We start from the raw sequence: 15,215 nt of genomic DNA, 5'->3' as shown, positions 1-15,215 counted from the left end.
TTGTGAGACTCCCTATCCCAACTTCTGACCTGAATAACTACTTTCTTACTCAACATGCAAACTAAGACATTCTCATAATCACACTCATGCATGAAACATCATACGTTATGCCAACAATGCCACCAATATGCCACAAAGACTCTCAAGTAATCAATCAATCAATAAGTTCCATTTTAACGTGGTTTTAACCAAGTGAATTCCTATTTTTTTCTTACTAACGGAATGCCAACGGATCAAGGATAACATCAATGAATCATAGGAAGTCAATTGAACACACTTGAGATAGGTTAGAAAGTCTCCGAAAGGGTTTAAAAGTGATCGGGAGTCGATGCGATCGAGGGAACACAAAACAGGGTCAAAATTGTCCAGAGAAGGGAGGGATCGATCCCTCCTCTCATGGGGATCGATAACCAAGATGCAAAAGTCCATATTTGAAATGAGGGATCGATCCCTGGGCAATTTCGGGTGATTTCTATAGAAATTTGACAACTTTCAAAGGGATCGGGGGGGACGGGGGACGATCAAGGCTGGATATCTACACCAAATCAACATACAAACACATAAAAGAGATAAAGAAGTCCCAACCTCGCGACGAAAACTAAGATCTACGAGATTTGAGCAAGCTCTAGCCTCCTTGAACTTCAAAATCAAAGAAAGCTATTCTCTAAGCTTTTCCCAAAGAATTCCAAGCTCACGAACGCGATTAAAAGACTGAATGGAGGTTGATTCTTGAGGTTCTTGAGAGATGGAGTGAAGTTTTGTGAGAGGGAGCAAAAGAGAGAGAGAGAGAATCGGCTGGTGAGAGGGAGAGAGGACGGATGAGAGAGAGAAATGGGAGAAATGATCTCCTACACACCATATACCCACTATATATACTCATATATCCTTTAATCACACTCATACCCTCTCAATCTTCTATTTTCTCACCCCAATCCTCAATTCAACTAACTACCAAATAACCCATATTTTCTCAATTAAACATTTACTAATCATTTCAAGAATTAAAAATATACGGGTCTCTACGCTCGTACTATTGAATAATTACTCGTAGTACAATTGATTGGATTTTTGATGAATTTTTACGACTTTAGAGCATCTCGAACCCAATTCTTCAAAATTCAATATTTTCCGGTGATAAAATACACACACACACACACTCTCTCTCTCTCTCTCTATAAATTTTTCCACACACGCTTCATTTTTTTTACGGTTTATATATTAAAAAAATATTACTAAACAATTAAGTGTTCCAATTTTCAATCTGTTTAAACCGGTACAAAGATGTTATTTTTCTGATCATTTTGTCCTTACAAGTCATAATTAATTTTTGCTTCAAGATTTTTCAATGAGAATCTTAAGAGAATCATATACGAGAAAATTTTCATTGTTGCTACCCAAATGACGTAGCAGAGGAGTCGGACAGCAACGGTCGGACACAGGGGCTGGGTTCACCTTCCTAAAAGAGGTTGAGCATTACCTTTGATGTCATTTTTATTAAAAAATCTATACATGATATTGCTATATGGTAAGACCTATGCCATTTCAAAAAGTGTGAAATCTAATGGTCGTGTTATTATTAACACAAGTGAAATTATACAATAGTCCGAGAATATCGTCATGTGATACTCTGGATCACTTTAAACCAAACATTTCTGTGAGGTTTACTATTAAATATATGAACTTCACAAAAACATGTGTTATAAAATGATCCGAAATACCACGTGGCGGTACTCTTGAAATATTGAATAATTACTCGTAGACTCGTAGTACAATCGGTTGGATTAGTTTACGGCTTTAGAGCATCTCGAATTTCCGGTGATAAAATAACTTAGGGCTGTGCGGCTTTCTTTTTAAGCAATTTTTTTTATAAAAAGAATGTAATTTTAAATTTAAATATAATAAAATTAAAAAATAATTTTTTAATTTTTTTTGCACCATTTAAAAATATCTCAATAAAATCTATCACATAAGATTTATATCAGTAAAAAAATTATTTATATAAATACATAATTTTTAAACTTAAAATTAATTTCTTTTCCAAATAATATTTTTCCCAAGAAACTCGAAAGGGGTTTCACCTCTCTCTCTTCTCTCCCTCCCTCTCCCTCTATAAAACCTCTCTCTCTCTCTCTCTCTCTCTCTCTCTCTCTCCTTTCCCTCCCTTTATAAAACCTCTGCATTCGAAGGGCATACACAAATACAATGGCGAACGGGAGTTGCAAAGATCTTCCAGACGAGTGCTGGGAACTCATACTCAACAAACTACACCAACGCCGCCACTCTCACCTCGAATCCCCGTCCCTCTCCTGCAAGCGATTCCTCTCCATCGCCAACGCCCTCCGCACCCACTTCGCAATCACCGACCCAGCCCTCATCGGCCCGCTCTCCAACCTCTTCCACCGCTTCCCGCGCCTCAGCTCCCTCGACCGCCTCATCATCGACGTCGCGGAGAGTTCCGATTTCGACCTGATCGAAACCCTCAACCTGTCGGGAACCGAGCTTCCCTTGTTGGGTTTGAAGATATTGGGATTCCGAATGAAGAATTTGAAGGCTCTGAACTTCTCCCACCTTCGCACCTTAGGCGACGTTCATTTAGAAGTTATCGCCGATTCGATGCCGTGTTTGAAGGATCTAGATATCTCCTTTCCTCTGCACGGAGGGAGCGCGACCGATCGTGGAATCGAGGTATTGTCGTCGAAAGTAAAGGGTATGAGAATAATCGCCATATCTGGAAACGAATTGCTCACCGATAATTCGCTTATAGCTCTTTCCACGAATTGCGTCTACTTGACACATATTTATGTTATCGACTGTTCGTTGGTTACTCCGATTGGAATTTAATTTGTTCTGCGCAATAGTACCAATTTGAATCTATTGTCAGTTAGCGATATAGATTTCGGTCGACTAGATGATTATTCAATTCGTTGTGCAAGAAATTTATCGGATCTTACTATCTACGATTCAGTAGTTCCTGATGAATATCTCCATTTGCTTGCAAAAAGTTCTGGTATTCCGTTAAAGGGTTTCACTCTTTCTCTGGAATTTCAACCCATGAGCTCGTGCTTCACCTTCTGTGGAATTTTCGTCGCTTTTAAACAAGTACCGGTCCCTGACGTTTTTATCTTTAGCTGCCATAGATTTCCTCACTGATGAGAAAATGAGTGATTTATCTCAATGTCTCTCTGCTTTAGACACCATATGGCTCGATACTTAGCATTGGTCTAACTGAGACAACCTTTTTTCACGCTTGCAAAGAATTGTCCTTTACTAGAGGATATTAGTATGCAGGAAACTAATCTTGGAAGAGGAGGAGGAGGATACAAGGCTGCCGATATTGTGAAAAATTCACGAATCAAGTTCCTGGACTTGAAAAATAATCCGAAACTGAGCGAAGAATGTCTTGCAAAACTTGCTTTGTGATGCCCCAGTTTAGAGGTGCTTGATGTGTCTTCTTGCAAGGATATTACAGAAAAAGGCATTGCTGATTTCTTGAAGAGCAGCTCCAAGATTAGGAAGTTGCAGATCAATAAATGTGGAGGGATTATGGACATTGGAAATGGTTTTGAACTTTCTGAATTGGAGGTTCTTGGAGCAGCTAGATCTGGGATTAATGATGATGGGTTGGTGGCTATTGGGAATAGATGTGGCAAGCTCCTGGAATTGAACTTGAATGGTTGTTTGGGAGTGACAATTGTAGGGTTGGAAGAAATTTTGAGAAATTGCAAAAGATTGAGAAAGATGAATTTGACTAGCTGTTTTAGTATGAGTTCGGATACGATAGGGTGGATGGTGTTTTCAAGGCAATCACTGAGGGAAATTATCCTGTCACATTCGTCTTTGCCTTCTGAAAGCCAGAGGAAGCTTTTATTGCGCCATGGATGTCTTGTTTTGTCGGCAGTGGCACGGTAATTCCTAACTTTGATAAGCCAAAGCGAAGGGAAAACGGGAAGTTATAGTGTTCAATTTCAATGATTGTTTTTTGGGTTGGAAAGAACAGGTTGGAATGATTCTTTCTTGGAGCGGTGCAATAGGGAATATGACATTGCTGTGGGTTTTAAATAATGAAGACTAATTTCAGTAAAAACTTCGGTTAGGACATTTGTGCCACTTGTTTTGGCATGTTTAATTCTTTCATAGTCTTAATTTTCATGAGTAGTTTAAGTCAAATATTTCATTCTTATTAGTCGTCTTTTCTTTTCTTTTTTTTTTCCTTTCTTACGTTGACCGTTGTCCTTGATTAGCAATATTCAACAATTTTTTAGTTGAGTTTGGGCTTCAGCCTACAAATAAGGATGTAGCCTACGGCATATGAGCATTCCAATCATCATTAATATTTCAGAGTTTCTCTCTTTCCATTGTAGATTCTAGTTGTCATGTGGATTCGAATATTCTTTTATTTGCTGGAATGCTATCTAGTCTTCGTGTGATAGTTTTGCTTCGTTAGATTTGACAATCTTCCATCACAAGGCTGTTGCAAGTGTAGTGGTGGATGTATGATAGCTAAGCTGGGCTCTTGAAGGTTTTTGAAGGGCAATAATGCGAGGAACAGACATCTAGGGGCAATAACTTGATGAGGATTTCTACGAGAAATTTTAAGGATTAATCTCGTTTGTTTTGATCCCTTCAGTTGTTCTAACGAGAACTACTCTAGTATTTGCAGTTTTATTTGATTATAGTTCTATTTGGTGTTGTGGAAAAGAAAAACGTTGTGCTAACAGGCTTGTAAACCAAAGCTGGAGATGAATTCTTTTTCTTCTGAATACAGAGAAGAATTCAGAAATTAAAAGGCTTTTATTAAGATTATAAATAGCTATACACAAAATAGATTTTTTAATAACTCGAGTAGACCGAGGGCCTCTGGGGCCCCAACATAGCTCCGCTCCTCGTTCCACTCTTCTACATCACCCTTTGAAGTATTAGTTCATGTAAATAAAGAACCAGATCACGAGCTGCATACAAGGACATGAATTGGAAAATTGAACCACAGACAGGAGAAAAGAGAGAATCAGCATTAAGATTTCTATGGCAAAAGCCTCTCGGAGATTCCCCGGAGTTGCGGTACGAAACTAGGAGATTTCTCAATATTGATCTAACTGGTTAACCTTGTTCATGCTTGCAAAGAATTGTCGGTTACTATGGGCTATTAGAATGCAGGGAACTAATTTGACCATCTGGGTATAACGGAGTCTTTAAAGGGAAAGCAGTGCAAAAATACCCTCAAATTAGTAAGCAGCTAATAGTTATTCCTACATATAAACCAAGATTACACAATGATACATTCAAACTATTGAAGACGTATGAGAAGTGTAAATTGAATTTGCAAAATTAACATATGCTATTTATACAGCGACTGGAGACGGCACCGTAGCCGCGACTCGGTTTTCAACTGGGATTTCAACGAATTCGGAGAGGATTGCACGGAATTCATCACCAGTCATCGTTTCCTTCTCTAGTAGGACTTCCACAATCTTGTCCATAGCCTCGCGGTTGTTCTTTATGTGCCTCAAGGCAATCTCGTATGCACTATCCGAAATCCTCTTCACTGCAGAATCAATGTCTTCGGCAAGCTTTTCTGACATTGAATTTCTCGCCATCATTCTCATGATCACATCACTCTGACCGGAGGGGTCCATAAGTGACCATGGACCGATTTCAGACATCCCAAATGTGACCACCATCTGCAGATACATCAATTACAACCCATAAACTTTCTAGCATTTGATAAGTGGAATCAGTAAGGAGAACAAACGCAAACACACGTAGATATATAAAGTGCAAAAACATACATACATATCAAATCAGGGACAGAAAACACAAATAATGGAGTATTAACTTCACAAAGATGTAAAATACGACACCAGATAAGTATTCCAAAAGTAAGACAAAAATCGGAGACATAAATGGTGTCCATAGTATGTAAAAGTGCCTGAATATCAAACGGGTCAGACAATGCACAAAACAATTGAGGACACATGTCCATACTTCTTAGCTTCTACCCCCTCCGTCCCTTCATGTTGGTCGAGTATTCCACTTTGGGATCTCCCACAGTATTTGTCCAACTTGAAAAGTGAATGGAAAATAGTTGGTAATACTCCCCGTGTCCTCTTTTGCACTAATGTGGGAATCTAAGATTGCAATCCTCAGCAACAACCTATTCTCAGCCACTCCATAGGTTCCCAGAATCAAACTACCCCCAATCTCAACAGGCATATCTAATCATAGGCATCTCGGCCTCTTTGACTTCAGCATTTGCTGCCATTTGTGCAGCTCAACGTTCTTCGAATGAGGTTTTTTCTCTTTCTTTTCTCACAAATCAACAAAAAAGGAAGTGTAGAGAACAAAGAACAACTTTTTCATTAAATATTCAAACTCAAGGGTATTTCTGAAAGGTTCAAAATTCAAGAACGAAATCATGGTCTCCATATAAAAATTCGATTCCCAAAATGGACCAACCGACGCAATGTTTTTTTTTTTTTTTTTTTGTAGTTGAAATAAACAACATTACAAAAGTTGGTCACTAGCTAACCGGGACAAGTTTAGGGATTTCATATAGTGCTTTGATCAGGATTGGTTTCATTTGTTGATTGCTGTTCTTTCAGAAACTAAAAAGCCTGCTACATGAATTTACCTGTCTGGCCAAACTAGTGATCTGTTGCAAATCACCAGCTGCACCTGTTGTCACCTCAGGCCCACCAAAGATTATTTCCTCAGCAGCTCTCCCGCCAAGTCCACCAACAATTCTTGCAAATAGCTGTTGCTTCGAAATCAAAGTGGGGTCATCTGCAGGGATAAACCATGTAAGACCCCGAGCCTGACCACGTGGAACAAGGGTGACTTTTTGGACAGCATCATGCCCTGGGGTAAGAGTTCTGCATGAAATAAACCAACGAATCAGTGAGAGTAGCAGAATCACTATTTCCAAAGTAAACCGATTTCTCATGAAGCAGGAGACTTGAGAGGCCTCCTTTAAAAGTGGAAAAGAAAGATCTTTTCACGTTGAAAGTTTTGACACTAACAAAATAAACAACCCACGTGCAGCATGCCTACATGTTCTGCCTTTCTAACACAAGTAAACTCATCAAACTAGCAGCAATAACTCAACAAGGTCAAAATCCTTAGTATTTTTTAAATCCACGTAGTTGGTGCGCTTAGGAGATTTACCCTACGTTGAACAGATTCCTTTCTCCCTATCATGAACACTAGCTGAAGAGATGTACAACCTAATGTAAATGTGCTTTGTGTATCAAATGTCACATTTCTATACAACTCCCCCCAACGAATCTGATAAATTCTTTTACTTATTTGAATATCATGGGCACCCCAAAACGATCTCATCAGAGAACCTAGAGAGGATCAACTGCTGCAGAGGTCATAAACATTCATAAAAAAAAGAAATCACAGATATTGATTGAGATCAATATCTAGAGATTCTAGTCTCTAGGGATTATTGATATTAGATACACAAGTATATTATATGGTTGAATAACAAAACTAGAAGAATCCTAATTCAAGGAGTTTTGCTTAACTCAACTCTAATTAGTTCATTATTGGATGCCATCTGGTGGCAAGTCATGCCAATCTTAAGTTCAAACTTGGGTTGCCTTCTCAAATCACTCATCTTCCAACATCAAGGCACAAGGCACAAAGCAAATATTCAAAAGCCCAGGTAGGTCAATATGCAAATGTCCACTTTTTATAGTCATTGTAACTTTCCAACCTCAGACAACGAAGGCCAAACATAGCAAAGCAGTAAAAAGTGAAGGGATGAAATATGAAAGGGAAGTGGTGTTTAGATAATTAATCCCACCAACCAATGGAGCTCTCACAATCGAACCGCCCACTTTTGGCAACTCAAACTCCAAAAGAACTACCAGCTCCTCATAAACAAAGAAATCAAGAATTATTCACAAAATTGCAGGATAATTTGACACTTACCCGCAAATTGCATGTCCGACCTCATGGTATGCAACCAAGCTTTTGCTCTTGCCATCTGTCATAACTGTTCCTTCCATTCCAGCCACAATCCTATCAATTGAATCATCAATCTCTTTAGATGAAATTGCAGATTTCCCACGTCGACCAGCCAATATAGCTGCCTCATTCAAGAGGTTCGCAAGATCGGCCCCACTGAAACCGGGAGTTCTCATGGCTACCACTTCAAGTGACACGTCAGCATCAAACTTCTTATTGCTACCGTGAACCTTTAAGATCTCTGTTCTTCCCCTGATGTCCGGAACATCCACAGCAACCTGCAACAAACCCTCATACTAAGCATTTCCAAGCAACGAAAGTAGCAAAATCTGTGATAGGTCATGCTTTTTACCTGTCTATCAAATCTTCCTGGCCTTAATAAGGCAGAGTCCAGAATATCTGCACGGTTAGTCGCTGCAATCACGATGATACCCGTGTTTCCTTCAAACCCGTCCATTTCTGTCAACAGCTGATTAAGGGTCTGTTCTCTTTCGTCATTTCCCCCTCCAATTCCGGTTCCTCTCTGCCGCCCAACAGCATCAATTTCATCGACAAAGACAATGCAAGGAGCATTCTCCTTGGCCTTTTTGAAAAGATCGCGGACTCTGGAGGCACCAACACCCACAAACATCTCCACAAACTCGGAACCTGAAATGGAAAAAAAAGGAACGCCTGCTTCTCCAGCAATCGCCTTGGCCAGAAGGGTCTTCCCAGTTCCTGGGGGGCCAATAAGAAGCACTCCTTTAGGGATACGGGCCCCAACAGCAGTGAACCTCTCAGGCTTCTTCAGAAACTCCACCACCTCCATGAAATCTTGCTTTGCTTCATCTACACCGGCAACATCGTCAAATGTCACGCCAGTGTTAGGTTCCATTTGAAACTTGGCTTTGGATTGACCAAAGGAAAGAGGGAACCCAGGTCCACCAGGACCCCCCATTCCACCAGATGAACGTCTAGAGAGAAAGAATAGACCCCCTATTAAGAGTAATGGGAAGGCCAGATTTCCAATCAAGTTGAATAATACAGACCCTGAGTCTTCTTGAGCGTTGTGAGCGGCAAAATCAATGTTTTTTTCCCTGAATTTCTGAAGGAGCTCCTGGCTTAGTCCAGGGAGTTGGACCCGAACTCTTTGCACCCGATTTCCCAATTCAGGAGAAAGAGCCTCAACAATAGCTATGGTTCCATTCTCATATAAATCTACTCTTTTCACCCTGTCCTTGTCCAAATATTCCAGGAACCTGGAATAAGACATTCTGGAGGAAGAAACCCCTTGGTCATCTGCATAGGCATTCCCACCACCCAGCAATGTGGGTAAACTAAGTCCTGCATTTCCAAGCAACAACTTAAGAAAGCCTCTTCTTCTTTCATGCTGGCTTTGATCAAGAGACGCTCTCACAAGAACTGTTTTTGATGCTCTGCCCAACGGCGGGAGGCTAGAGGACGCAAAAAGGCGCTTTCCATTGATTTCCTTTCCCGAAAATGATTTAGTGACATGGGCAGATAAAGCACTTCCCACCATGCATGCTGATAATGCTGCCATCTACAGTATTATCACCAGGAATAAGGCACGGCAAAGTGATGCAACAAACAAAGTAAAAGTAGATTAAAAGTTAAAACTATGCATACAGACCCATAGTAGTACTTTGTCAACCTATTATTTTCCATCAAAGGCTATCACAGTCCACAACAAATTTCTAGAGTTCAAAGATTATGAAGCGTGATAGAATGAGCAGAATCACTTAGGAGATGCAAAGTTTAACAAAGAAAAAATGAGTAGGTTGTTGCACCAATTTAATTGTACAATAAATTGGTGCATGACCATCTGTCTGTAGTTATCTAAATTACATTTGGCTCTATGTGTTTCTTCTTATGGTGGGAAGTTTGAAATACTCTATGATATGAAAGTAGTCTACAGTGAATCATCAAATGAAAAATTCGGCAAATACCATTGCAGATTTGCAGAGATTAAAAGGACCACTTGAAAATTATTACCACGAAATCAAATAATAAGAACTTCATAACACTATGTCTGAAATCATGCAAGATTACAATATATGTAAACTAGATTGAGTAAAAAGAACTTCAGAGAAGTAATTGCAAGGAAATAAGATCCCTAGGTAATTTAATAATATCGAAAGTAATTTGACAAAGAATGCGAAGAGATTAGACTTCAACAAACTATTTATATCAAAAATCGATTTCTGAAACGTAAAACCTAACGGTTTTTGTCCTAGTGAATCTATTTCCATCTTCTAGGAACAGCAAACTAAACCCAAAGCTCAACTGAATATCCAATCCTCTAATGATGCCACGACTGTCGATGTAGAGAAGAAGCAAAGGAACTAGAGAAACTACAATCCCTAAAGAAGCAAAAGCTTGTGTTTTGGAGCTTAATACAAAGCCAGCTCAAAATGTACTCTTCAAACTTCCAACACCATTTTTCTACTTAGAATCGTTCACTCAGAATTAGATGAAATTGAACACTAAATCCCTTAATGCGAAATCCACATCTCCTCAGCTGAGCACAGAGGTTACATAAAAAGAATTAAATTATTTAATTCTACCTTACTACGATTTTGGTAGGAGATTATTACCAATTTTTACTACATACATAAACACGTATGGTTTTGTTCAAATTCACTGCACCCAGTTCAAGACCCATTACCTATAGAGGTAAGAACAACATTTAGCCTCAAAAATTGATGCCAAAAGCTCTTGATAGCTTCAGAAATTAAACATTTCCAATGGCAATATAACGTAGGAAGACAATAAAGTGAAAACATCACTAAAACACATTCTGAAACCAAATTCAGCACATACCCTTATGAATAAACAGTATGATAATCACAAATACAAAAAAAGAAAAAATAAATAAGAAGAGATTGACCCATATCAGATTAATCAACTAATTAACCATCTAAACCATCATCAAATAAAATTAAGAGGGTAATGACTACTGACCAGAAAAAAAAGATGGGTTATGACAGATGATTGTGAACAAGAAGAAGAAGAAGAAGAAGAAGTACCTACGAATCAGATTGATTTTCTAAAGTGTGGAGGGATAAGGGTATTATAAAAAGGTGGGGAGTGGCACAGGAGATGCCGCGGATGAAGGAGAGAGAAAGGGGGTAGTCTGGTAATTTCGGGGGAAGGAGTGGATGTGGTTTAGAAACACATGCGTGGCTCTCTCTCAAGGGCTTATTGCTGGTCTTCACTCGTTGGATTTTTGCGAAGTTTTTTTGGCCTTTATTCCAAGATTTTATATAAGTACAAATCAGAGTCCCTTTTTCATGGGTTTGGAGTGAAGAAATGAAATTGTGTGGGAACGGAATAAAAGCAGGAATGAGTAGAATTGTATTTTTGAGTTCTGTTTTCACTTTTCATCACTAGGATCTACTATTTCAGTAATATATGTGCTAATTTTAGTGTGAAATGCAAAACGCTTACGTTTACGTGTAGATTGGTTCAGTTCTTTCCACGCAATTGTGCTAAAATATTTGTGTACGTGCTCTTTGGTGGTATGAAATAAATTATTGTATTTACATTTTGTTTGGCAATATGAATATAAATTCTAATGTTGAAAATATTGAGTGTCCATTATTATCCACGATTTATTAGTTTAGAAGTTCTATTTAATTTGTCATATAAATTTTTTTTGATATAGCTAAAATAAAGTAATTTTGAACATTGTATTGGATGCTTAATTAGCTTTCAAAATGTCATACTCTTGATGTCCCAAACGGCTCAACCTTATGAAAATTCGTGCAATTTTCAAATCAAAAAATATAGTACATTCATGCATCATTTTTAAGGCACTTCTTTAATGTGGTGTAAAAAAAAACAAAAAATTATGCACAAAATTATTTATTCTTCTTCGTGAAAGGTGCACCAATTTTCACAGGCTCAACAATCAACATTTGGAATAGATGGAGTAATTTTTTTACATCAGAATATGTGCAAATGCCAAAATTTGGTTTTCTGGATATATATGACTTAACATATCGGAAGCAACTCCACTAATTTTTTGTCTTTCAAATATAAGATTGTTAATGGAATAGTATGTTAGACTACTAGTTCCTAAGGGTATCAACATGTACACTACGCTATGAGTTGGAACTACTTCAAAGTGGTGCTGCATGATATACCCCTACGGCGACAATTGCGCTAACTAATTTGATCGCTGTTCATTCTAAAAAAACAAAAAACGAAAAACCTTGATCACCGTTGAATATATGTTGTGCATTAAACAACATTTTATTGTGATTTAATCTCAAAAATTTGGTCATAACAACATATAAGCACTATTGTCCAGGAGAAAACTAATTTGAATTGGATATATTTCTGATGGAAATCTCATTACTACTTCTGTCTTTTCTTTCAATTTAGTGCCTGCCTTATAACTTTGCTCTATGAATGGTCTGTGTGTGCCATGCAGACATATCTTCATTTCAAAAGCCAAAATAGATAAGCAAAGTTTCAAACTTGTAGTGCAAACCAATTGAACATTTGGAAATTTATCTTCTGATGAATTTCTGATGACCTGTTGTAACCACATGCCATGAAATGAAGTTCTCAATTTCTTTCACAAAATGGAAATCATTGAAATTTTTGTATCGAATGTTCGACTTTTTTTTCTTTTTTAAATATATATAGAGAAGGGCTGAAATACACAGGGAGGATTGGTGGCTCAGGACAAAGGGCCATAGAGAGAAGAAACATGTTACCTAAGAGTCGTTCCTTAAAAAAAACAAAATTTTATTTTTGAGCTGGAAATTATGTGGTAATAGTAGCAGTAGCAGTAGATTAAAGGCAATATCTCTCTTCTGTTTCTGGTCTTGTCGCCAGATTTAAATATCCCACCTCAAAAGCTCAATCAATAGATCAACAGGTACATGCGCGGTTGTAATGTTGTTGTTCGGGGGCACTAAATTCTGTCTCATCCGCTCGCAAATTGCAAACCGACAAACTGGACATTGTCCATGGCTCTTAACCCATGGCACAATGCAGTCTTCATGAAACATATGGTTGCAGGGGGTGCGGAAAATCAGCTGTTTAGGCTCAAAATCGTCTAAGCAAATTGCACACTTCTCTTCATATTCCTCGTCTCCCTTCTCGTCGAATCTACTATTTCTGGCAGTGGCATCGCCAGAGTCTCTATAATACAGGCTCAGTCTCTTTGCTAACCTCTTCGGGGTAGGATTGTATATTTCTTTCTTTAGCTTGTTCAAGGCCTTTTTTTGCTCATCGCGGCTTAATCTTGACTCCTCTTCCTGTTGTGTTGGTAATTGCAAACTCGGTGCTACGAACCTTGGGGGAGATTCTGGAATGTATTGCCCGGGCCTAAGGTGGATGTAATTTCTTGCAATCTCATCGGCTCGGAGAGACAAGGGAGAAATAGGTGGTTCTTGAAACCTGCAAATCGTTTCAGACTATGTGAGATATCTTGTGTGTCTAAGAGCCCGATTCATTTAACTATCATGTCCAAAGATGGGAACAAAGGAAAACAAATAGTAGTTCTTGGGACGCATTTTTTTTCAAGATCAAAAGGTGATTAGGAGGTCACATCATTTCATGCACAATACAAGTGTTTATGCATAGTTCTATATTGAACTCAAATTCGTACACACTCGTTAGGTGAATCTTGCTGCAACATATGTTGGATACAGATAGATCTCATATTCGTATCCAAGGGTCCAGGGTATGATGCTGATATTTTCACATGTTCGACGTGTCAGTGTTATCATAGGTATTAGTAGTCATTGTACCATTTATCAGGTATAAGCAAAATTTCATGTTTCTGTCTGTATCTCTTCTACCTTTATTCTTCACAAGTAGCTTTCATTTAGGCTCAATAAGGTTGGACCCTGGATGAACCCTAGCCCTCCCCCATCTACTAAATCAAGAAAAAAAAAAAAATATCAATTTCCTATGTAGAAAGTTCCATTTTTGTTGGAAGTCATGACAAGTGTTATGTCCTTCGCGCGATGCATTCCCTGTTTCATTTGATTCATCATTCAAGCACCAAAACGACCAAACAAATAAGAAAGCTTCAATACAAGGCATTGAAGTTAAATCAGTGTATAAGCCACCTTTATGTCAAAGTTATTTGTTTGTTCCTTTTTTTCTATTGGGGTTCATTTCTTAAAAAAAATGGAAATTAGAAGTGAACAATATGCGCAGAAAAAGCCAAACAAATTGCCATGAAGTATTTGCTAAAAAGATACCATCACAAATTGCCTACCAAAACAAGCTAAAAAGATACCATGAAGTATTTGCTAAATGAAACTCCCAGAAATCATCTTCAAATAGAGAGATTAAACAAACAATTAGACAGATTTGGCTACAATCAGACAATCACCTGGATAAGCCCCAAGCTCCTCCCATTACTCTCTCATCATCCGTAAGCAACCATGGCACTTGAAAACCTCCTCTGCTATTCTGCAAAACACACCAGCAAAATACTGAAATTAATATCCGTTTCATTTGGAAACTCGTGACATCTGTTTAACATTGAACGAAGTACTTGTATACCCGAAGGGAAACTAACCTGACCAGCCCGAAAAGTGGGGCTGGGAAACATGGCGTGTGCTCTGTTCCAGTCAGTGGCATTAGAAGCACGGGCATCATATCCTTCTCCCGGCCGCCTATTACCCCGTGTTGGCCCTACTGGGAAATTATTGGTGCCGCCGCTCATCGTCTGTTGGTGTACTGATAGCTGGAATGTGATTCTTGTTTTATGGAAGAAACAACGGTGGATTGCAGCTTTCAAGCGTTCATACTATAAGAGGTTTTATTCCTTCCTGTTTAAATGTGCTATTATACCCGGAGAATAGCATCTTGGTTGTGTCACTTCTTTGTCTATGAATCATTCGTTACCACATTATTCCCACTGAGGAGATGCTGCTACATCAGGGTGCCAAAATGAGAAGATAGAGTATATTTGAAGAAAAGAACCAAATTCTTTTCCCAGTGGTGACAAATGTGGTTACGAATTGATGTTTATTTGATAAACGATACTCCTACTATGCTTTTTTGATGGTTACGTTGATACTTTTGAAACTTTTCTTCGCCGTTCAAAAAAAAAAAAAAACGTTGATAATTAAGAGGCATTGGAGAATTTCAAGCTTTCCTTTTCGACAGAAAACAAGCATTTCAAGTGGAAGTTCTTATTTGGCTTAGGCTCTTGGGACAATGGCTGGACTAGTGACATGTGTCAAAAGTAGTATCGTATGCGATATATCATG

At 38.5% G+C, this 15,215-nt stretch overlaps 3 protein-coding genes across 7 annotated transcripts; 1 reads left to right on the top strand and 2 right to left on the bottom strand.

The window, feature by feature from the left end:
* The first annotated feature begins 2,144 nt into the window (after nucleotides 1-2,144).
* On the top strand, nucleotides 2,145-4,348 carry LOC131330084 (uncharacterized). 3 transcript variants are annotated; one of them, XM_058363586.1, is made up of 2 exons: nucleotides 2,145-2,685; nucleotides 3,289-4,348. In XM_058363586.1, the coding sequence occupies exons 1-2, from the start codon at nucleotides 2,203-2,205 to the stop codon at nucleotides 3,418-3,420; spliced, it is 615 nt and encodes a 204-aa protein (XP_058219569.1). In that variant the 5' UTR covers nucleotides 2,145-2,202; the 3' UTR covers nucleotides 3,421-4,348. The 3 variants fall into 3 exon arrangements, with proteins under 3 accessions (XP_058219569.1, XP_058219571.1, XP_058219570.1); XM_058363588.1 differs by having other exon boundaries at nucleotides 3,282-4,348; XM_058363587.1 differs by having other exon boundaries at nucleotides 2,145-2,707.
* Nucleotides 4,349-5,188: 840 nt separating this feature from the next.
* On the bottom strand, nucleotides 5,189-11,298 carry LOC131330044 (ATP-dependent zinc metalloprotease FTSH 2, chloroplastic). 3 transcript variants are annotated; one of them, XM_058363523.1, is made up of 5 exons: nucleotides 10,998-11,298; nucleotides 8,324-9,511; nucleotides 7,936-8,249; nucleotides 6,629-6,869; nucleotides 5,189-5,678 (listed from the first exon to the last, which is right to left on the bottom strand). In XM_058363523.1, exons 2-5 carry the CDS (start codon nucleotides 9,509-9,511, stop codon nucleotides 5,340-5,342), a joined length of 2,082 nt encoding a protein of 693 aa, XP_058219506.1. In that variant the 5' UTR covers nucleotides 10,998-11,298; the 3' UTR covers nucleotides 5,189-5,339. The 3 variants fall into 3 exon arrangements, with proteins under 3 accessions (XP_058219506.1, XP_058219505.1, XP_058219507.1); XM_058363522.1 differs by having other exon boundaries at nucleotides 10,933-11,124; XM_058363524.1 differs by having other exon boundaries at nucleotides 10,929-11,020.
* Nucleotides 11,299-12,576: 1,278 nt separating this feature from the next.
* LOC131330074 (uncharacterized) lies at nucleotides 12,577-15,026 on the bottom strand. Its single transcript, XM_058363570.1, has 3 exons — nucleotides 14,519-15,026; nucleotides 14,330-14,409; nucleotides 12,577-13,383 (listed from the first exon to the last, which is right to left on the bottom strand). Exons 1-3 carry the CDS (start codon nucleotides 14,663-14,665, stop codon nucleotides 12,819-12,821), a joined length of 792 nt encoding a protein of 263 aa, XP_058219553.1. The 5' UTR covers nucleotides 14,666-15,026; the 3' UTR covers nucleotides 12,577-12,818.
* Between the last annotated feature and the right edge of the window lie 189 nt (nucleotides 15,027-15,215).

This window comes from Rhododendron vialii, chromosome 6a, assembly GCF_030253575.1.
Source record: "Rhododendron vialii isolate Sample 1 chromosome 6a, ASM3025357v1".
In the NCBI taxonomy this organism is placed as follows: Eukaryota; Viridiplantae; Streptophyta; class Magnoliopsida; order Ericales; family Ericaceae; genus Rhododendron; species Rhododendron vialii.
The sequence above is the reverse complement of the archived record's forward strand: the minus strand, read 5'-3'. Positions and strand labels throughout refer to the sequence as shown.

Coding starts and splice junctions, on each gene's coding strand:
- LOC131330044 (XM_058363523.1), bottom strand. CDS start 9,511: ATGGCAGCATTATCAGCATGCATGGTGGGAAGTGCTTTATCTGCCCAT. Junction 8,250..8,323: donor CAGGAAGATTTGATAGACAG/GTAAAAAGCATG, acceptor GGTTTGTTGCAG/GTTGCTGTGGATGTTCCGGA. Junction 5,679..6,628: donor TCACTAGTTTGGCCAGACAG/GTAAATTCATGT, acceptor ATGTATCTGCAG/ATGGTGGTCACATTTGGGAT.
- LOC131330084 (XM_058363586.1), top strand. CDS start 2,203: ATGGCGAACGGGAGTTGCAAAGATCTTCCAGACGAGTGCTGGGAACTC. Junction 2,686..3,288: donor CGACCGATCGTGGAATCGAG/GTATTGTCGTCG, acceptor ATTAGTATGCAG/GAAACTAATCTTGGAAGAGG.
- LOC131330074 (XM_058363570.1), bottom strand. CDS start 14,665: ATGAGCGGCGGCACCAATAATTTCCCAGTAGGGCCAACACGGGGTAAT. Junction 14,410..14,518: donor CCACTTTTCGGGCTGGTCAG/GTTAGTTTCCCT, acceptor TGTGTTTTGCAG/AATAGCAGAGGAGGTTTTCA. Junction 13,384..14,329: donor GGAGCTTGGGGCTTATCCAG/GTGATTGTCTGA, acceptor AACGATTTGCAG/GTTTCAAGAACCACCTATTT.